Source organism: Corvus brachyrhynchos, unplaced genomic scaffold (genome assembly GCF_000691975.1).
Source record: "Corvus brachyrhynchos isolate BGI_N302 unplaced genomic scaffold, ASM69197v1 scaffold131, whole genome shotgun sequence".
NCBI lineage: Eukaryota > Metazoa > Chordata > Aves > Passeriformes > Corvidae > Corvus > Corvus brachyrhynchos.
Window position 1 is genome coordinate 1,312,094 of NW_008236438.1, and position 23,433 is coordinate 1,335,526.

Consider the following 23,433-nt stretch of genomic DNA (forward strand, 5'->3'; position numbering starts at 1 on the left):
TTCAGATTCATAAGTAAGTAAGTTGACTCAGGCCATAAGGCACATTTTCAGCTCTGCTGAAGTCAGTGACAACATTTTTCTTGAGTGGAATTTGCTTTATTATTAAACATCCATTTTATCTAAGGATGTATGCCTGTAATTGTTTTGTCTGTATTACCGTTGGATATTAAAAAGCAGAAGACTAGTACCTCCTGTGTATTTCAGAGACTACTTTGTAAAGACATTCAGTTCTCAACTATGTTCTAAAGAATTTAGTTAGGGTTTTCTCACTAAATAAGACTGAGCCCTGTCCGCTTTCTCTGAGGAACAAATTTTGGTTGAACTTCAATAGGATTATGTTCAGGCACTGTCCTGAACACAGAAATAAGACATTTACTTTCTTAATTATGTAAAAGGCAGGAAATGTTCAGTCAAAATCCTTCTTTTGCTCTGAATCTGTGTAATCTTGAAACTTAGGGACATTTTAATGATTATATTTCAAGAGAAATAAGAATGGTTTTTATGCTGACTTGGTTACCTTCCCCTACTCCAGACAGCAAACGGAAAATTAGTCCGCGTTTGAAGCACCTCAATGAGATTAGTGCACATGAACATTTAAATTCAAAATTATAGCTTAATCCCACAAACTGCTCCACACTCAGTACCCTTTAAAAATCAAAGGAATTCCATGTGGTCACAGCAGTCTGCATGCATAGAGAGTTTACTGGATTTGTTCCAAATTTTAAGCTTTGTTATTTTGTGCATGGATTTGGCTTGCAGACAGACTATAACTCTTTTAGCAGTGAAAGGTATATGTCTTGTGATCAGACTCCTATGTGATAACAGTCCTTACGGTATTTTTAACAGAAAATGTCTGGTGGCCTGAAATTAGTAACTATTTGGGTTTAAAATGAAAGCATAAAGATGGTGTCTTTTCATATTTTTTTCACTTGCCTTTCAAAAGAGTAGAAATTATTCTGAAGCATACTGCAAGGAAATTAGTTTAAATCCTTGGAAATCAATAGCCTTGTGGGAGTGTTCTTTTATCACTAAACATATTATAAGATTGCATATTCAAAATATGAAGGTGTAATTAATGAGTGACTGCTGCATGACCACTGCTATTTTAAAAGCTATGCCACAGAAAACATCTTAATTTCATTGCTAGCTCCAGATATTTATGTATTAACTACACAAAAACTCATTAGCTTATGTATGTGAAGGATTGTATTTACAATGACAAAAATGTTCCTTTAAAGAAATTTCTTAGCTTTTTTCAAAAATGTTTTTCATTTCAGTTTGTTGGCACATATTATTAAGATACACTATAATTATGGAAGGATAATGAGAAGGGTACTACATTGACAGTTCATAAGATGTTTTTTAAAAATGGTGTAACAATTTAAAGTTCAATTTTTAAATTCGAATCAAAGTCTACGTAGTACGACTTACACATAATACTTTTTAGTTGGTAAGTGTTAGACTGTAAGACGCTTCCAATTATGTTGATTCTTGAGTAAAATTTAAGGTTTAAGAATCAGTAGCAGTCTATAGCCATGCTGCTGTAAGTACATAACAGAATGGTGGACTGCTTTATGGAGCTGGTGATTACAAAGATCCACTTTAACCATTTTTTTCTTACTGGCAGGTGTCCCACTGGCCTGAGGCCAGCGGCTGTGAGTGTACTGCAGCTTGTGGTTTACACCAGAGTGTAGAAAATGCCGACACCAGCTGGCTGCACATAATTAAACTGATTGCGGTCTGACAACTTGGACTGTGATACAGATATGTGATAAATATACAAAGTATCTTACAAATGTGATTCACTGACATACTCTATCTACTTTTTTTTCTTAACAGATACGATATCTGCACTTATAAAAACAAGCCTTGTGGAACACTGGGTAAGATTATAAAGAGAAATTTCAGCTTGTGTTTGCTGTTTCCTTACTTTATACTTAGCTATTGATTTTTTGACTGATTAGTTATTTTAAAGTTTGTACTTTCAAAATTTTGTAGTTTTATAAAGCTGAAAAATAAAAGATACTCGAGGTGGATTTTGGCTTTGATACATTGCTGGAAGTTTGAATTATGTCAGCTGGTGCTGTGTATTTCATCTCTGACAGCTGTAGTTCTGATAAAAGCTAGAAGATGACTCAATTTTACTTCTTACAGAACAGAACTTGCTGTTTATTTCCATTTACTGGTCTCCATAATCTAGTTTAAAAAACAGAAGTAAAAATCCTCAGGAAAGTTATAAAAGTACCCCCATAAACCTTACAAAAGAAATGGACTTTGAGGTTTACACTGTTGCTGTGTTGTACACAGTGAGTGCAGCTTCATATTTTTCCTTTCACAGACTTAGGAAAAGATAGCACAGTGAGAGAAAATACAGTAACATTGAAACTACAGTGCTTTGGCAATGGAGAAGTGCACATGGCAACCTTAGATGAGGGACAGAGAGCTATTGTTCTCTCCATATCTAAATATGTCACCAGAAGTTATTTACTACAATAAATAACTATAGGTGACCTATAACTATAGGTTGTTGCCTCCAATGATGCTTTAGTATATAAAGGAAACATTGTTCAAAGACTAATGTAGCACTTGTTTAGATTTTTTTTTTTTCGGTTTGTATCCTTTCATAAGCCTCATTCTTGCACGTGATTAAAGATAAAATTCTAATTCAGCTAGTTCATATTATTAATACTTTTCTCAGTCAGAGTTCATGATTGTATTTCCTTTGTCTTTCCCTGTATTACTGTATGCTTTATAGCCTTAAACCATGTTAATTTTTCTGTAAGTCTCTTGCAAGTCAGTCCAATGCTTTTGGCAGAAGAGTGTAGTTTACATGGGGAAAGGTACCAGAATTTTGCCTGCTATAAATATAAGCAAAATCCAGAACATGCTTTAGTAAAAGGCAAATCATGATGATGAATTTCTAAATGTAATTCATTTTATTTGACATTGGAGGTGACGAAACTGAAGAGACTGTCTATATTGATGTCTTAGAAGTAGCTTTGCAAGCATTAAAAGAAAAAAGGTTGAAAGAGAATACATTAGTGCATGAACTATTTGATATTTTTATATGATGCTTTTAACAGAGATCATTAGTGTACTGGTTCTTACTGTATCAGATCTTGGCATAAAGCCAAATTCTGCTTCACTTGAATGCAGTGTAGCAGAGGATAGATTTGGCAAATATTTTATTAAACAAAAAGTTTAATTAAAAAAAATTAAAAATAAGAGTCACATATGGTATCAGTTCCTACTCACTGTTATAGGAGTCTTGGCAACAAAACCATGGCAATTTTTCTGCAATATAGGCATTGAACTGGAGAGGAGACAAGGCCCTGTAGTCCTCTTTTGCAAGGCATTTCATACGCTTAAGTCACACTGACATCCAGTAACTAAAGTTAATCATATATATAAGGAGTTTGTGAAAAAGGGTCACAGAGAGGTCTCAGAAGGTCAGAAGAAACCTGAATAATTGGTATTCTAGGAAGAGACAGAAGTAAAAGATTTTGTATGGCATAGACATCTGTATCCTGTTTCAGACACCTGAAGCAGGGGACCTTTCATGGAACCTCTTAGAAAAGATAGACCTCAGACATCTTTGCAGTTTTTCTGTGGCTCCAGTGAAGGACAACAGCTTTTGAAATCTGAGCCACTGACTGAGTTCTTAACTCGATCTCTGTCTCTTTCTGCAAGCGTGGTGTGGAATTATGTTACTCTGGTCTTCTAAGTTGCCGAAGCAAGTCCTCAGTTATAAGACATGAAGATGAAGATGACTTTATCATTCAAATATGGTGGACTTTGCAGGGGAACATGATAGTTGTATATCTATATGTATTAACATGTTATCTTCAGAATTTCCTCAGTTGGAGCAGCATAGGTGAACTGTAATTGGTTTTTTTGCAGGTTCCACACTGCAAACTCTCCAGACACACATTGTCACCTTTCGCCCATGTCAATTTGGCTGTCAGTAGTTTTGGTGTGTCCAAACTAGATTTGTTTGGGAGAAAACATGGAACACATACCCCCCAAATGGTCTCTATATGCCTGCAGGAGACCTGAGATCACCCATGGGCTGTGTTCTCATGATACCCCTACAATATTTTTTCCCTTCAGGAAGCTTTGAGCCACATGTGTAGTGACATTCAGCCCACAGGATTCAACTAGTCAAGAATGTCCAAACCAGCATGCAATGATACCCGAAGAGCCTCAACATCAGGGCTTCACTGTGCTGATCCACTCCTATGTCTTGAAATTAATTGCTGATGTGGACACAGCAGGAAGCACTTGTCATATTATGACTTCTTACTGTTAGTCCAAATAGAATAATTTGAAGTCCCTGCTCATATAAGGAGTTTGCTTTCTCTCTTCTCCATCCCCTGTTCCATTCCCTTCATCTCTCAACCAAAGTTAAACTTTTTCAATTTTTTTGTTATTATTGTTGGGGTTCTTTGGGTTTGGGTTTTTCTGGTTGTTGTTGGTGGGGGGTTTTTTGGGGGTTTTTTGGGGGTTTTTTTGTTGTTGTTGTTTCTCTGGGTTTTTTTGGTTTGTTTTTTTTTTTGTAGTGTAGGTTAACTGAAGAGGTAACTTCCTTAAAGAAAGGTTTACTTCTTCTTTCAGATAAGAAACTCTAGGGAGAAATACATTAAATAAACCTGATGTTTAAAGCTTTCTCTAGTGGCACTAAATTAAGACTGCAGTATGTTCTGTAATAATCTGTTGCTGAAAAATGTGTAAGATACAGAAGAGTCATAGTCCATAAATGCCAGTGAAAGAAGAAAATTTTTAAAAGCCCTTGTAACACAATAAGGTTTTAATGCCAGAAGATGATGGGTGATAAATGGAAAAGACTTCCGCGGTTAAATGCGTGTTTGTTATTAACATGTCTCCTCTCTCTTCACTGATGCATTCAGTTTTGTTTTTTTAATTTTTTTTAATGTACCATGTGAGGTTTTTCATAGCTAAAAAAGTTGCCTGTATGTTTTTATGAACCCACTAAACTTAAACAGATTTCTTTAGAAAAATAATGTGGATACATTTTGCTTTCTTCAGGCTCAAGAATGTTAAAATAGAAATGCTTTCCTGAATTCCCTCTCCTGGCTCAAGTTACTAGGTGGTCCCAAGTTAACAGAAGTAAAATTTATAAATCTAACCCCTAGTCTAGACATTTTCCAGCACTGACTGCAGTTCAAAAAATATTAATGTCTAGCCGGCAAAGTGAAATTCCCCCCAGTGATTTTGCAAATGACTAGAAAGTTAACCTTTTGCCAACTGCTCCTTCTGTGCATAGAAGTTATTAAAAAGAATCCAGGCATTTATAACTAGGGCTTTTAAGACTGAAACACCTTGGCATGACCCTTTGTGTCTCCTTCTGTTTATTCAGGCTTGGCCTCTGTGGCTGGAATGTGTGAGCATGAAAGGAGCTGCAGCATTAATGAAGACATTGGCCTAGGTTCAGCTTTTACCATTGCACATGAGATTGGTCACAAGTGAGTGAGTTTAAAATAAGAATACATTTTAATTCATCACCTTTTTAACGTTAGTTAATAATAGACATAATTTTTTTCCTGCACCAGCTCTATTCTGATGTTCCATGTTTCTGTATATGGTATTCATGAGTGGCAATACGTTTTATTTAGTATCTATTACCAGGGCCTTTAAATTTAGAACTGAAGACTCATTGTATACCCTTTGATTTCAGATTCCAGTTAAATCTGTCCTTCTGAGACTTGACTCACAACCTTCCTAATCTGTTTCATATTTTTAAATGTTTGGCTTTGAAAATTTTCTCTCCCCTGTTACTTTTGCTGCCTTTCTTTATGTAAGAGAAGTGGTTAAAAGGTAAATTTTTTTTGCTCTTTTTTATTTTGTCTTTCATATAATTCAAACTCTTATCACTGAAACATTGATTCCATTGTCAGTATTCATATGCTTTAAGTCCTCTTTCACTCAAGCATGATCTATATAAAACAGGCATAGAGCAGTCATAGCATCAGTTGTTACATTTAAAGTATCAGCATATAGTTTTAAAGAGTATGTTGTTTTGACACTGATAAAATCTGAGTATTGTTTGGTCTGGAAATATTTCAGGTCTTCCCTCAAAGGACAGCACTGTTAGTACACTGTGATGACTAAAAAGACTGGGCATCTTCTTTTTATCAAGAGGCTTCCTTCTTTTACATGGCTTGACCAATACAGATATGGATTACATGCTTTTCCACTCATTAGCTGATGAAACTGTCAAAAGTTGCAGTGTAGACTGAAATGAAAGCTAGCGATCTGCTGATCAAAAAAAGTAAACAGTTATTTTTAGCCCACCTCTTACGTGAGATAATCACTGGGCAACTGTGCTCTCATTTATATTATGTATGAAAAAATCTTCACATCTAGTGTAGATGAATTTTAGAATTCAAAAGCAATTATATAAGATCTGAAAAATAACAATTTAAAAATACATGTAATAACTCCCTTGACCTACTTTCCTTCCTTCCTTCCTGCCTACCTGCCTTCCTGCCTGCCTGCCTTCCTGCCTTCCTGCCTTCCTGCCTTCCTGCCTTCCTGCCTTTCTGCCCTGCCTTCCTGCCTTTCCACTGTTGAGGAAAGAGCTCCTCCAATCACTAAATATTAATAGTTCTAAAATTCCTGTAAATAATGTCTTGTATTGTATCTCGTCCAAACCCCTGCCAAGGCAGGGTCACTCAGAGCAGGTGACACAGGAACCTGTCCAGCTGGGTTTTGAATGTTTCAAGAGAGGGAGACTCCATGACCTCCCGGGGCAACCTGGTCCAGTGCTGTGCCACCTTCAATGCAAAGAAGTTCTTCCTCATCTTGAGTGGAACTTCTTGTGTTTTAGTTTTTGTCTGTTGCTCCTTGTCCTGTTTCTGGGCACCACCAGAAAGAGTTTGGCACCATCCTCTTGGCACCTGCCTCTGAGATATTTGTATGTGTTTTATACATGTTATTCCAGAGATACACAAAATTAATTTAATATGTGCCACTATTTTATCAGGCAAATATGGCATGATGACCAGAATTTATTTGATGAGCTTAGACTGGTTAGAATCTGGAAAAACCCATATAGTGATAGTGTATATCCTGTGATCATAGGAGCGTTTTTACCATCGATCTTTGTATGTTTGATATCTTTTGGATTCTTATTACATAAGATCCTTTAAAATTCTGAAATCTCAGCTCTTTGAGGCTTTCAGCTAATTCTATAGAGGACATGATATGTCAGATTCTGGTTTTATAAGAAGAGGTAATCATATTCTTTAGCTGTTATACAATGCACAGTTATTAAAGAAAGTTACACTACAAGCTTGGTTTTAAGAATTAGCATACCATATAGATACCATCAGTATAACCTGGGAAGAATACGTGACCAAAAAATCTTCAAAATCTATGTTTTGTGGTAGTCACACATCACCTGTCATTCTACCCACGCTGTGACTGAATGCCCCTACAACTATGTCAAAGTTGTTCTTCCTCTCAACCTCCTAGTTTCCAGTACCTGCTAGAAGGTACTGGAGTAAATATGCGAGTAAAATAATTGTTTCTGAGAGCCTTGTAAACATTTTTCTTTGGCTGTACCTCTTTTCAGACTTGGAATAGGAAACTGACTTCATTGTTAGGTGAAAAATAGAAGCATTTAAGGGACGTGCCTACACTGAATATGTAATATGCAACATAAAAGCACTAGATTACACAGAATCACAGAATGGATCAGATTGGGAGGGACCACCGTGGATCATCTGGTCCAATCTCCCTGCTCAAGCAGGGTCATTGTAGAGTACATAGCACAGGTTGTATCCAGATCGTTCTTTAGTATCTCCAGTGGGGGAGACTTCACAACCTCTCTGGGCAACCTGTTCCAGTGCATGGTTACCTGCGCAGTATTCTTCCTTATGTTCAGGTGGAACTCCTGTGCATCAGTTTCTGTCCTATTCCTTAGCATCTCTGAGAAGAGCCTGGCTTCATCTTCTTGGTACCTCCCCTTCAGATACATATAGACACTGATGAGGTCTCCTCTCAGTCATCTCCTCTTGAGGCTGAATGGGCCCAACTCCCTCTCAGCCTTTCCTCATAAGAGAGATACTCCAGACCCCTAACTATCTTCACACCCCTCCACTGGACCTGCTCCAGGAGTTCCATGTCTCTCTTGTCCTGAGGAGCCCAGAACTGGACACAGCTCTCCAGGTGAGGCCTCACCAGAGCTGAGTACAGGGGCAGGATGTCCTTCCTAATGCCCCCCAGGATACCATTGGCCTCCTTGGCCACCAGGACATTCTGCTGGCTCATGGACAGCTTGGTGTCCACCAGGACCCGCAGGTCCTTCGCTGCAGAGCTGCCCCCCAGCAGGTCAGCCCCAGCCTGTGCTGGTGCCTGGGCTTGTTCCTCCCCAGGTGCAGGACCTGGCATTTGCCTTTGCTGAATTTCAGATGGTTCTTCTCTGCCCATCTCTCCAACCTGTCAAGGTCCTTCTGAAGGGCTGCACAGCACTCCGGGGCATCAGCCACTGCTCCCAGCTTTATGTCCTCAGTGAATGTGCTGAGCAGGCATCTGCCCCTTCATCCAAGTGATTGATGAATATACACATAAAAATGTACAAGTGATGAGGAACAGAAGCAAAAAGAAATTTAAAAAAAACCCTATAAATATTTAACAGAAAGTATGACTGAATATTATAATCACAAACAGACTATTAATCTCTTAGGTTTTCAAGGAGAAATGCTTTTCTGGATAGCATTCTAGTTAGATAAGAATGTGAGAATTTCACTTTGAAAGATCATGTTTTTATTAATTGTACAGTTGCTATGGAATACTGAGTTTTAAAAACCTTTGAGCTGAGGATCAAAATTCTTTTGTGATTAAGAGAGAACAATTATGATAATACATATTCTTGATAGATTATCCACAGTTTCTCCAGAATTAGATTTATAGGCTTCCCTGATGGGAATATGGCTCAACCTGTTATTAATACTTTACTGAATTATAGAGTGATGAGAAGTCATTAGATCCTTCAGTCTGAATTTCTGTATATCATAGTGTCATAAATTTCACTCCTTTAACCTTGTATTCATCCAACTTAGTTCCATTTGGTTGAAAAATACTATCCAGGAAGTACTTCTTTAAAACTTAAAAGGACTGGTAGTCTGAGTGTGATTGTAACACACTCTGTTAAATATTTTATTAAATATTTCTGTTAAATATTTTCATTTTTTAAAAAAGTTTTTTTTTGGCTTCCATTCCTTACCACTTGTAGTGTTTATATGTGTATAACCTAGTTTTGGTGCTGTCCAGCTGTGTGCAGTTCAGACTCATAACCAGCTGTTTCTATTGTAGATGGTCATACACAGTGGTTGTTTCTTTCTTGAGTGCATAAACAATGGAGAAACTAACATTTTATGATTGTTTCTCCCTAGCCATGGTTCAAAGAACAGCCTTGTATTACTCTTAGTACTTCTGTGAATTAGATACATTTCAGAGTTGGGTCTTTAGACTTCCACATAGGTTCTCTAGAAAACTAACTTCTGATGCTTGACATGCAGAATGTCTGCTTTCCTACCATTATATTTTTCACACCAAAAATGCTTAAGATTTCTGGTAAACAAATATCACAAACTGATTTCTTGTACCAAGAGTGAGAATTGAGCGTGTATCCCCTAAATTGTCAAGCAAAGTTTGACTTTTTCTTCTTGGTGAAAAGAGGAACTCTTTGCAGGCCTGATCTCGCTTTTATCTCAGACAAGTTAAATGATGTAAGATCCAGTCCCATTTTCCGTTTCCCTGTCAGCTGAGTTAGGTGGCTTTCTGCTCTATGCTTTTATATTTGGATACATTCTAAAATGTCTAGCATGTCCTGTGCATGCTGTATAGCATACTTAGTTGAACTGGTAAGGAATTCCAGATTTCACTTGAAGAGGTATATTGGTAAAAGAAAGGCATTTTGCCATTCATTGTTGCAGTCCTCTGGAGGAGTTAGCTGTGATTTGAAAAGTGAAAAACAAAGTGAAAAAGAATAAATACAATAAAAGTGGGTAAACAAAGGAAATGTCAAAACATGAGGGTGGTGGACTAGGCTTAGGGCAGAAAGTTGCCTGTAGAACTTAGAGTAAGAATAACAGACAAGCATTGAGGGCTGTATGAAAGGAGCTGGTAGACAGGACTGGTCGCTAAAATAGTTTCTGAAAAGTCAGAATTGTCTTGACTTATAGATGATGTAATGAATTTAAATTGGACAGTTTGACAGTCATATCTTGATAAAAAAAGATGTAAGAAATAATAAAAACATAGCTTATAGTCCAACTGATTAAATTGTCTTCAAGATGAAGAACAGCGATAGTTTCAAGCATGTGTTTAGTTCTAAATTAGTTCATATAGCTAGGTCTGCAGTTCTAGCACTTTTTAAAGTCTCTTTTCAGCCTGTATGCAAAGTGAAAAATATTATAAGTACCTCTCCTTCTATATGAGAAGGATAGTCTTCAGTGCTGGAGTAAAACTTGTAATCTGGTGGTACTTACGGAAGATGCTTGTCTTTACCTCATTCTTCAATGACCAGTGAGCTTTATGTTTGATCAGTGCACTGGGTTTGCATGGTCAGGTTTTAGTAGCAGGCAGGCTACAGGGGTGGCTTTTGTGGGAAGCTGCCAGAAGCTTCCTCCATGTCCCATAGAGCCGATGCTAGGAGGCTCCAAGATAGACCCACCAAGGCTGGGCCCATCAGTGAAAGTGGTAGGGCTTCTGGGATAACACATTTTAGAAAGGGGGTAGAAAAGTTGCTGCAAAGCAACAGCCAGAAAAGATGAGTGAGAATAGGTGAGGTAAACAACTCTGCAGACACCAAGGTCAATGAGAAGGCACTGGAGCTGAGGTTTCCCTGCAGCCTGTGGTGCAGACCATGGTGAGGCAGCTGTGCCCCTGCAGCCCATGGAGGAACACAGGGAAGCAGAGATCCTCCTGAAGTCCATGGAGGACACCGTGTTGGAGCAGGTGGATGCCTGAGAGGAGGCTGTGACCCCGTGGGAGGCCTATGCTGGAGCAGGCCCCTGGTAGGACCTGTGGCCCTGTGCAAAGAGGAGCCCATGCTGGAGCAGTTTTCCTGGAAGAATCCCATGGGGGACCCACACAGGAGCAGGCTGTGTCTGAAGGACTGCACTCCATGGAAGGGGCCCACACTGGAGCAGTTCGTGAGGGACCGCGGCCCATGGGAAGGACCCATGTTGAAGAATTTAATGGAGAACCGGCTCCTGAATGGGGGTAAAGTTGTTTTAAGATTTGGTTTTTATTTCTCATTCTCCTACTCTGATTTGATTCGGAATAAAATTAAGCTAATTTCAGAAAGTTGAATCTATTTTGCCCATGATGGTAATTGGTGAGTGGTCTCTTCCTGTCCCTATATCAACCCGCAAACCTTTCCTCAAATTTTCAGCTGAGGACAAGAGGGGCGGGCACCTGGCATCCAGCCAGGGTCAACTCACCACAATCAGTCAAACCTCAGCTGCAGCAGAGGACCTGAGTTTTAGTGGGATGTTTTCTAGAAGAAGTGCGTGTCAAGAAATGTATTTGGTGTACAACTACAAAGAAAATATTCCAGTCTGAGGTAATAGAGACACATATACCAAACTTCACAATAGCTTTTTTAAAACTAATTAAAACACAGCTAGGATGGATTGTACTAACATCACCTCCTGTCAGCTCTCCAGCTGATGCAATTTTAATTGTTTTGTCTCTGACAATGATGTCTTCCATCTTTAACTATAGCAGACTGTCTCAAATCTACAGTGTAGGAACACCTCAACAGCAAACAGAACACATTAAGCTTTTTCCTGCTAGATGTCTAGGAGTGATGGAGTTCAAATGGCTTGAATTTTAGGGACAGTTTAAGTAAGTTTTTTAGTTTAAAAACCGCAAACCAAACCAAAACGAAACCCAGAAAAAACAAAATGAAAAAAAACGAAAAGAAACCAAACCAAAACAACCAAAGAAGCAAAAAACCGAATAAAACAAAACCAACAAAAACCTTAACCAAAATGTGTCCACAAGCCACATAAGACCATATAATTATTTTCTAACTCTCTCACCCCCCACCCTCCATCCCCTGCCTTGATCTTTTTTGCTAAAGGAATGTTATTTTATGCTTGCTTTTATAATATTGCAAGTTTTTAAAAGTTTTCTCTGGGACTTCAGTTTTAATGACATGCATATAGAATGAAATATCATAAACATAAGGCAAAACCTCCCAATTATGTGACACGTTTATATTTAAAATCTGAAAAAAGTCTGTCTCTACATACCTTTGAAATATTATTTGAAGTTTAGAATTTGCAATACTAAAATAGTTTTTCTAACAAGCAATTTTATCAAGGAAAATGGATGTAGTAACACTTCACAAGTCTTAAAAAAAGTGCAAGAGAATAAATGGGGGTGAAGTGGAAGGTTATCATAACCTTCAGGGCATCTTGAATTTCCAAAGGAAATCTGAACTCAGAAGTTTGCTTCCTGATTGGAGCCAATACTTTCCACTTTGGCCTGCAGTGTAGATACCTGATGCATTTGCACTATTGGCTTTGTGTAGTACACAAGCCTTACTTGATGGTATTATTGTGCCATGAAGGCTGGATAGCTGTGGCAGTGTAATCCAGGAGAAGTTTGTGCTCTGCTTTTTTGTAATAGTCCCGTAGAACTCTGTCATTTCCCCATGAGAAAGTTCAGGTTTCTGAATAAACTGCATTGGTTTTTAGTAAATTAGAAATTGCTGTGCTTTTAAGAGCCTCATATGTTATTTAATACTAAATGATGCTCATATATAAAAATTCTACTTGATGGGGTGTTTTGTCATCATCCAGGACTGAGAGGAGAACAGTATTTAGGAAGTAAATAGGAAAAATGATGATAGAAGTGTGCTAAAATTATGTTGAATTTCATAGCAGATATGCTTTTTATAAATCTCCTATTATTGAATTAGTTTGTTTCCCAAGTTTTCAAGGACCTAATGTGTTTGACCAAAGTTAAAGTTTAAAATTTTGCATTACTTCAAAATAAAACATTAAGGATATTCCAAACTGCAGAATGATCTCCAAATGCAGGAAATCAGCAGTTAAGGTTAAAAATCTGTGTTAAGATATGAAAATAGAAAGTGAAGTAACTAATTAACCTTGATTCCTCCCTTGAGGAATATGTAGTGTTAGGTAGTTTCAATAAATGCTATCAATGTTTGGAATCCTAAATTAAAATAAATTGATTTTTCAATACTTTTTGATTATTTATCCCTTCATTTGTAATGTCATTTAGGGGCAAATTTTAATTTTCATGCTGTTATGTAGCTATAACCAATACTTTTGTACCATTGACTAAAAATATATGGAGGACTACATAGAAAGAGGAGAATTTTCTGTTAAGAGATGTATGGGGAAAATATTTATAAAAGTAAAGAAAAACTGCTTACCTTTGTTACTGAGAAAACATAAAATCTGATGATTGTAAGGTCTCCAAAATTTACCATAACCTCGTAACAACTGGAAAATATTTCACTCCTAGTAGACATGAGAGTAATTAATAAAATTACCATGACCATGTATGTCCACATAGAAATTGTGCTTTGTTCTGTGTAGCTCATAGCTCTGATATTGTAGGCAAAAAAATTTCTATTATTGTTTAATAGCAGTTTATATTCACTCACTTTTTGTTGAACAAAATAATGTTGAACGTGGTTCTCCCCTTGTGTATTTTCTACTGACACTAAGAAAAGGCGTATTTAAAGCCATGCCTATGTTTACAGATGTAGGGAAGCTGACATTTCTAATTTTTCAATGTAGGCCCTAAATAGACATTCTAAGCTATATGAAATACATATATAGATATTTAAATTACACATTTTAAACTATGAGAATAAATACAATACACTGGCAAAATTACTTAATACAAATTTTATGAAAATTTTTGCATCTAATGTAATAAACTCAGTTTCTCCAAGCAAATTATTATTTGCTATTTCAGTCTTCTGTCAAATACAAGAATACTTTTTCAAGCATGCCTACACTCTGGTCGAGATTTACTTTTAGAAAGTTTTAAAGTATTCTTCACTGCTGCACTTTATGACCCTTCCCTACCCTTTATTTCACTCTCCATAAATGTTAGATCAGTGTGTCTAACATGCTGAGACACTGGAGGAATACTTGCAGTGTACCTAGGTCAAGATAATTACTTGAAAATGGCCCATTTCACTCTTAGCATGTGTGTTTATCTCCTAGTACAGATAATTAATATCATAAAACCTCTTAAGGTGTAAGTTTCTTTACTTTGTTTTAGAAAGATAGGGTGTCAATTCTTTATTCTGAGCATATGTCATCTTTGCAGCTGTGAATCAGCTTCAGATAATGAACAAGAAGATCCAGTGCTTGACTTTACGGTATTTCTCTTGCTTGTGTTCCTGTAACTTTGTTTCCTCACCTGTCTCACAATTCTGTCTCTGGCATACTTCTTCCTAAGGCTGTTAAACAAGTGGCGGAACAACATAAAAGACACTGCTTTAAAAAAAACTGGGTCAAATTCAGGTAACTCATGAATTGGTAAGAAACAAAAAAATTAACATGAAATAAATTAACTCTATTGTATTTAAAGAAATTAAACATTAGCAATTTGTGCTTTTCTGAATGCTCCAAACCCTAAGAAAGCTAGGGAAGGTTTTGATATGCAGATAATTAGTACTTCAGTCAAATAGCAGAGATAATTGGTTGAGAAATGGCATTTCACCAGAGTACCACTTTTAAAGGTAACTTCAGTGCTAATAAAGTACATGGTAACAAAGTAAATCTCAGCACAGATTATGGAGATGCATTGGTATGGATCTATTTTCTCTGAATCTTAAGTATCTGGATAGTAAATAAGAATGGAAGCGTTCTGGCTGTCTCACAAGAATAACTGCTGTAATTTCATATGTATCAGCAGTAAGTGTTTTGGCAGCCATAACCATCATGGTTTAGAACCATCAAATGTATCAGTAACCAAATGGAAATGTAGGGACCTGCAATGTTGGGGTTTTTTTGCAAGATAAAGGAAGGCTAGACAAGAAGTTTACATTCACATCCTTCCCTCTGCTTATACTCCAGGGTCTCTCCTTATCTATTGCTGTTTTATTCAGTGCAGCTGACACTAGTTATCTCCCCTGTGATTTTTGAGGTTGGATCTTAAGTAGGATGTGTATTACAAATAACTTCCTCAGATAATTTTTTCAGATATAAGGAAAAACAGATTGCCAAAAGGAAAAAAATCTGTTCAGTTACAGATGTTAGTAAGCGAAACAGGCAGTGAGCACTACTAGGATGTGCTGCCTTAGAATTTTTTAAGAAGTATACAAACTAGAAATAATTTGCAGGAGAGTTTCAATTATAGTTTTAAGGTTCTTAGTGTTTCTACTTTGCACAGTTCTTAAATGTAAGGTAAGTGCTCTCTTGGGAAATGAGGAGCCATAATGCTTGAAAACACAAGAGCTGCTGGGTTAAACATTCTTCCTTGAGATTTTAGGTGGAAAGATAACTTCACATAATAACTTCTGTATCACCTGAGGAGACTTCAGTCTCTGCTCATTCATCTGGCTGTTCTTGTAAAGACAAAATTATACTGGTAGTTTTGGACAGGCTTTTTAAGCCAGTGAAAGGAATACAGTCCGTGTATGTTTAATGAGTTTGAAAAAGGTAGGCAAATTATAACAGTGGCTCCACAAAGAATATTTTATGTTCCTTACTTTCTTCTCTACCTTTCCATGCCAATCCAATTGCAAACATGCTTTTGTAAAGACCTAGTTTTAATGTAATGATGGTCAAATATGACCGGCATGTTCTGATGGAAATAAAACTGGCAGTTTGGTCAGAAATGTGTTTCCATCTGCAGTCCTGCCCATAGGAGTGCAAATTACTGGACTGTAATGGCATGCTGCCACAACCATCTTTGGAAATGATGACAGTAATTGTAAAACCCCTCTGCAAACACCAGAAAAAGTTACCTGCACCTCATGATCACTTTCCTCCTAAATTCAGAAGCAAGGGCAAGTAGAAAAGCCTTCTTGGAAAGGAATAGATGATGTCGGTGAATGAATATTTATAAAAAATGAGTATACCATTGGCTCATGGAAAGGCATTGATTGAGTTCCCATGTGCATCAGAAATTATGGCTTCCACTCACAGACATGCTTTTTATCAGACATATCACTGCTACTGCCGCCAACATCATCTGTGAGAGCTGATGGAAAGAAAGTTATTAAACTATGAAGTTTGTTCTTTTAATCATATGCCCAAAAGATAAAAAATTTCAGTTCCCAGAGAGTTGAAATCAGTAAGATTTTTAGAAAATGGAATACACTAATTAGAGATAAAATGAATGTAAGAATCATCCAACTCATTTCTATAAACAAGTAATTTATGGGGATTATTTAAAAAGAAGGTTTTCTGTTTTCAGAAATGGTACAGAGACAATTCAAAAAGGAGTATTACTGTTTGAAGTACCTCAAATTCTAGGAGATTATTGCCATTGATAATACGTAAATAAAGCACATTTTTCATTGTTAAATTCTGGTTCAGTTTGTTGCACAAGACATCTAAGTTCTTTCCTCTCCTAATATGGACAGGTATCTGATAAGATCATAAGAATTAACACTGGTCTGAAAGTTTCATTGCGTTACGTACATTGCTCAGATAAGTTAATTAAAGCTGTATTTTTTATATGCGAGGGACATTCTTTATTTGATTATATAACAGTCTAAGCTGTCAGACCTTTCCAGTGTATAATACAGTATACAGCATTCTGCATTTGTGAGAGATCAAAAACAGCCAGATACAGGCAGGCATTGCTGCAGAATAGGTATTCCATAGGGAGACATCCCATAGGCAAGGAAGCCGTGCTTTTTTGTTGATTAAGTCCTTCCTGGTATTGTAGGAAACATCCATCATTCACAGATGTTCTTTTTTTTTTTGGAAGGAATGGTACCAACACCTTCCACTTGTAAGTTATTATGATCATCTGAAGAGGTGAAGTAGTACTCAGTGTATTGAAGCTCGGGGTAACATTAAACTCTTGGGGTTTTATACCACATTCTGGAGCAATGTGTTTAGATTAATATAACTCAACTGCCTCAGCTTTCAGTAAAGGAAGTGGCATGAACTGGTATGAAGTGGTATTGTCAGCTGATAAATGGTCAGTTTCTTATGTACTACCATAGTACATTTGTATGTTCTTGCAGTCAGTCCTAAATACTACAGAAAATCAAAACTGAGTGCCTCAACACATTTGTGTTCCTGAATGATGAGTAAGAAATCAGAGAGCCTTTTAGCATACAGAAGACTCCAAAGACAGACCTCTTTGCATGATTCTGGAAGTTCAGAGTCTCAGTTTTGGCATTGTTTTAATCACTTCTCTGTCTCATAAGTTCCTGTGTCTCTTACTGTCTGCCCCTCTGATTTCCTAAGCCTTGTACCCTATTTGAGAAGGAGTAAATTTGACCAAAGCTTAATATTTAAAAAAATAAGAAATGAGGGAACAAATTTTTTCCCCCAAGTGATTAATGGAAATTAATCAAAGACTAAGAGAGTGGAGTTTTAGAAATGTGTATACTATTGAGAACTATATGTGTATACTATTGAGGTGCCTCATTTATGTCACGTCCATAAAGTACACATTGTTGATTGTCCTAAACAAAGACAGTCTGCAATGAAAGTCTGTTCAAATAGATGGCCTGTGAAATTCTAGTTTTAATTTAATGGTTATGCTGATGATCTGTAGTTCAAGGGGTTTTTAAGACATAAGGATTCTTTAACCATATTTTTTTATGAGGGTCATATCATCTTTCTTGAAAGTTAATTTCTTGCCTGAAAACCTCATCTGTCCAAGTTCCATGCAGAGGTTTCTTATCACATTTTCTATTTTTAATTGTCTTCATTTTGACATTCTTTGACAAAGCAAAGCTCTAATAGAAGGGCTCCAAGTCCTTCTGTGAGTAGATACAGAGGGGAAGTGTGAGTACAGGATGGCCCTAGGAATTGCAAACCCCATGTTTGACTTGAATTATCCTTGTTTTCAGTGTGCCTATATATACTGTATTGTTACAGCAACAGCGCCTATTTGTCCTTTTTTACTAATCCAAGAGTCCGAGCTAAAATAAATATTCCATATCCAGGTACCATACCAAATAAAGGCTTCAGTGCTCTGTATTCGTCTTGCAAGGATACTGTTATGTTTTCTTTAAAAGATTTAGAAAACAAATAAAATACTTCCAAAAATCCATAGGAGGAAACATGGTTATGTAATTGTGCCATATTCTGAGATCTGAATAAACTAAACAGAACTTAACTGACTGTACACTTAGGAGCTCTCCTGCACTGTGTTGTTTTGGGTCCAACATGATTGCTGTAAAGGTGACATTATGTTTTAAGAGATATATGATGCCATAAAAGAGTAATGGGCTCTTTCTCCTTCTCTTTTGAGCAGTTTTGGTATGAATCATGATGGAATTGGAAATTCCTGTGGGACCAAAGGTCATGAAGCAGCAAAGCTAATGGCAGCTCATATTACAGCAAACACCAATCCTTTCTCTTGGTCGGCCTGCAGTCGGGATTACATCACCAGCTTTTTAGAGTAAGTAATCTCTCATGAAAAATGAGTTTTCAAAAAATTGACACCTTTTGGGATCAATTGTAGAAATAGAGTGATCTGTTCTGATGGTTTACATTTTTATATTGAGTAGACAGAAATATAGTGAGTCACTTAAGACCTTTTTTCTGTAGAGCATTGTTTCTATGTAACGGCAAAAGCTTCTTTTGCTCCATTCCCAGTTCTCTACTGTTTTTAATCTATTCAAAAATTCTGAAATGCTGATCATACCTCATTACTTCATTAATCTAAGAGTGAGAACTAGAGAAGGGCAGAATTTGTCTATGGATCATGTTTTGCATGCATGCGTAATGTGAGGGAATCTAATAAAGGGAAGAAGGCTATAGCTCTGTTCCTTTTACATTTCATTCGTCAGATGTTTTTTATGCAGTCTTGTGGGTTTTTACCTATCAATGTTCTTTGGTACCATTGGTGAGAATATAAAGATTATAGAAGAGGATGGCATAGATCTTTCTATTAATACCTTAAAATTCTGATAACCTCTACTTCTGTGGTGATTTTTATCCAGAAGTAGATTGCTACCTGAAATTTCACTGTGAAAAAATTCAGTCGAAATATGTTATTCACAAAAATGTACTCATATCAATATATTCACTGGTATAGATGATTCATAATGACGCTTTGTATGTGTTTTAAATTTTGAAGACAAGTACATATAACCATGAGTTCACCAATAACAGATTCATAACAGATTTTTTAGATGCTGAAAGAATGGCTTTATTGGAGGAAAACAACATTTAGTTGGCAGGTTCAGTGTCATTAGTGCAGTCATTCCCTTAGGAAACACAGGTTGTTCAGTAACTCAGACACTTACTGTACTTTAAGGGAGGGACTTAAACCAGTCAAGTGTTTAACTGTCAGGCTACCAAGAACAAAATTAGCATCTCCTCCTCTTTCAGGGATCTAAATTCAGAATAAGATGCTGTCTTCTGTATCTTGTCTGAAGGGACTCATCCAGACCAAAACCTTTAGGTTGATTCAAATGTAGCTTCCCACAGGATGTAGAGAATCACTGACTTGGGCTGATGAGGTGCTTGAGCTTCCTATAGAGTCAGTGGACAGAGACAGACATTTAATGTTGTTGCTATTCAGAGGAAGAAAACTTGTCATCAGTTACTGTAATAGGTGGTAATAGGCATTTTGTATCAGACCACTGAACTGTGCACCCACACAGTTTTATGTACTGGTGTATTTAAGATTAATATCTAAAATAAAGCAATAAATGTATAAATCATCCTTACCATATATGTGTGATACAGGTTTCTCACAATATAATTTCATTTGCTAAGTAGATATATATATATAGGTATATATATATATATGTATTTATTTAACACTAGCATTATTTAAAAATATATACATAGTTATTTTGTTTTATAATTACCAGTTATTTATTTTCATTCAATGCTGTTCCCATTAGTAGTCTTTCTAGTATGTCATTGCAGCCTGGTTTTGACCATGAAAAAGATTAATGTTTTCATATCTCTTCTAAGATCATTTCACAGCTTTGTAGTCCTGACTGCAGGCTTACATAAGTTCAGGTAGTATTTGGGAGCTTGTTCTTCTTGTTACACTTCTGCAGTTCTCTGTCTTATTTACTTCTATTTGTTGCTCTTCTCCAAAAGACTGCATTTTGGTCCCATAATTGTCCTGACAATAAGTTGTCTGTTGACGAGGACATAATTCAGCATAAAGTGAAGAAGTTATTTCTTATTTATGGATTTTTGGGAAAGGAACATGATAAAATTCTGTGGCTTGTGTTGTTATGCAAATATAATAGAGCTGGACATTTGTTTATAATGTTCCTGCACAGTTTCAAATTTTAGCCTGATGTATGCAGTGGTCTTTCAAATTTTTACTGCCAGTTAAAAACATTTTTATCTTGAGCCTTTTTACATCATGGTTTTTCAATTGATTTATTTTATTATTTACTTTTAGCATCTCCATTATTCTTTTCCATTCCAGAGGTTTTATTTATGGTTAAGTTTAATTTTGTAGTATATGGGATGGCAGTGAAATTGCACTTACATCAACATAAATCCAGAAGTATTCTGTTGAATCTATTCCCACAGTTCTAATCTCCTCAGGTTTTTTAAGATACTTCTCTATCATTGCCAGTGTTTGCAACTCTACTCAAATTACTACCATCTATGAATTAAAAAAAAAAATTACTGAAGATACTAAGTGATATCTGAGCTAGAGTAAAACAAAAGTCTATGCATAGAAGATTCAATAATGAATTATTTTTTATAATACTTTAGCTGTATTTTTGTAACCTGGAATGGAAATGTTATTTTTTTTCAAAGCCACCTTGGACACACATTATTTTACACATTGCAATTTTTATAGATTTTCGAGTTTTATAGAATACTGTGTTAAATACTGTTCTAAGAGTCAAATATAACTTTTCTTTCATCTAGTAGTTCTGGAATCTGTTTTTAAAAATGTCAGATTTCTCAAACATGATCTGTTCATTATAGATCTATGCTTATTGTCTGTGGATCTAATATCAATTAATTGATAATTTTTTTCTTAAAATATTTGATTTATTATTTCATAAGGTAGAGTAGTCTGTAAAACTGTAGTTTGTTTCTCCAGTTTCTAGTATCCTCACCAGCTTTTATGCCATCTCAATGACAACAGGAAGCTGTTAGACTAACACAAGTACCTGCAGGATAACTGTCAGAATGCAAAATCACTTTTTACCCATTCACACCTTTCCTTAAGACAGAATAGCTCTAACAGCAGATAAATTTCAGTTGTAGGTAGTAATCAGTTAGCAAGAAGCAAAGAAAAATAGCAAGTTTCATGTGGCAACATTTCCTTGACTGCTTTTAGAAGAGCAGAAATCTGCATCCTGATGAGAATTTTTTTTTCCCCTCATATTTCTTCATAACTTAGCAACAGGTGAGAAAGATGCTGATGTAGAGCTTTAGAGGCCAAGCTGGTTTGGAATTCATTTAGCTGTGTCTAACAAGAAAGATAGGACACAAGGATTTTAAATGCTCATAGCCAAGCAGAAACCTGGTCTGTGAGACCTTTTAGATTTATATCTTTGGATCTTTGTACACATTTGGGCCAGGCTATCATAGTACCACATTAATGCAATTGGGATGAATTTTGATAGAATCTCGTTATGTGTTGAGAGTGTTTTACGGTAAAGTAGATTAATGTGGATTTACTCATTTGCCAGTTCAGGTCACCACTTGCTACAGCAGTTTTGCACCGAGGAGTAACCATTAAGTGTCACCTGGAGGGTATCAGTTCAGTCAGGCAGTAGTTGGGAACACAGATTATTTTGCGGAAGTGCTGGAAGGAGGATGGAAAGAGGATGAATATGGCTCAAAGGATGACAATAAGACAAAGAAAAGTTGTGTATTGCTAATAGATCTACCAAAACTCTCAGCAAGGATGGTCAACCAGCACAGATATAGCAATGGCCAAAGGAAATATTTTTTTTCTGGAGAAAACGTTCCTTGAAGCACATAATAGCTGTTGTCTGCCAAGCTTATAATAGCTGTTGTCTATCAAGCTTTTAGGTAGAGTGAAAGATTGGCATCATTCCATTTATCAACTGAATTGTTCATAAGTGCTTTGCAATGGCTCTAATTTCACTAACATTATATGGAACTAATTACAGTTTTACTGACTGAGAATTCAAGGCTTGGAGAGCAGTATCTGAGGACAGAGATTCCCATGGGATGAATAGAAACCTGCAATATCTGTTCATAGGAGAAAAGGACCAAGCCTAAAATTATTTTTAGTGACTGAAGAACAATTAGTATAAATTTCATTCCATGCAATGTGTGTGTGTATCTATTACTACTGTGCTTTGTTATAACAAAGACTGGGTGATTTCTGGAATCACAGTTTATTTTTCTTGCCATTATCAGGAGAGGAGTTAAAAGAAGCAAGATGGCCAACTCTATCTTTCAAAGGCAGGATTGTCTTTTGAAGATGGAGGAGAACCAAGAGTCTTAAATTATTTCAGTAACATCTATCACCGAAAATTCTTGGAGACACTCTATGATTGCCATACAGCAGGATTTAGATCTTAGACTACAACTTTGTAACTCTGGAAGGGAGCCAAAACTATCTTGGTCTAAACAAGCCCATGCAGACAATATAGACAAAAATTAGAATTCATTCAATGTTCTGGTCCAGACATCACCTGCCCAAGAATCTTGAATATACAAGTGGATATGCAAGCTAAATATAGGATACATCTATATATGCCTTGTATACCATCTGTGGCACACTGACCAGTTCCCTCATACTCCAGAAATGAAAAGTAACTTCTGAAAAAAAGTATAAACCAAGACTAGTTTTGAAAGATAAAATCACATCAATCGTCTCAAAATTTAGTATCTCTTTCTACAAATCAGTGGAGAACATTCACATTCAGTATTATGTGTTGACCAACACTTTGGATTATAATTTGCTTCTTTAATTAAATTATACTAATATTTAAATTTTTTTTTTGCTAACGGATAATTAAATAAAAAGCACCTGTCCTCAAAGATTTCTTAAACTTTGAAAGTCTTATGTTTTACTTAAAGGGCTACCTAGTTGAAAAAAAGACCAAAGATTTTCAGTAATCACGGGATGGCAATATGGCTTTGAGTGTTGACTTCGCAATTATTACTCTTTGTCTACCTCTTGAGTTATTTAAATATAATGAAATTGTAAAGGGCAGAATCAGCAGCAGATTTCCATTAACTTATTTGTAGAATATCTGATGAAATAAATGATTGGTCCAGTATTTTATAGCTGAGTATC

General features: G+C 36.3%; 1 protein-coding gene across 5 annotated transcripts in view; it reads left to right on the forward strand.

Annotated features, from left to right (window-relative positions):
• ADAMTS6 (ADAM metallopeptidase with thrombospondin type 1 motif 6) overlaps nt 1–23,433 on the forward strand; it is a 147,819-nt gene that overhangs the window by 56,114 nt on the left and 68,272 nt on the right. For all 5 annotated transcript variants that reach the window (XR_001866129.1, XM_017747088.1, XM_008643545.2 and 2 more), the window contains exons 8-10: nt 1,840–1,883; nt 5,378–5,483; nt 18,472–18,618. Coding sequence is in view for 4 of the 5 variants with exons in the window: in XM_017747088.1 (XP_017602577.1) it covers nt 1,840–1,883; nt 5,378–5,483; nt 18,472–18,618 (297 nt within the window). In the remaining variant the exon portion in view is untranslated. The remainder of the gene's footprint in view (nt 1–1,839; nt 1,884–5,377; nt 5,484–18,471; nt 18,619–23,433) is intronic.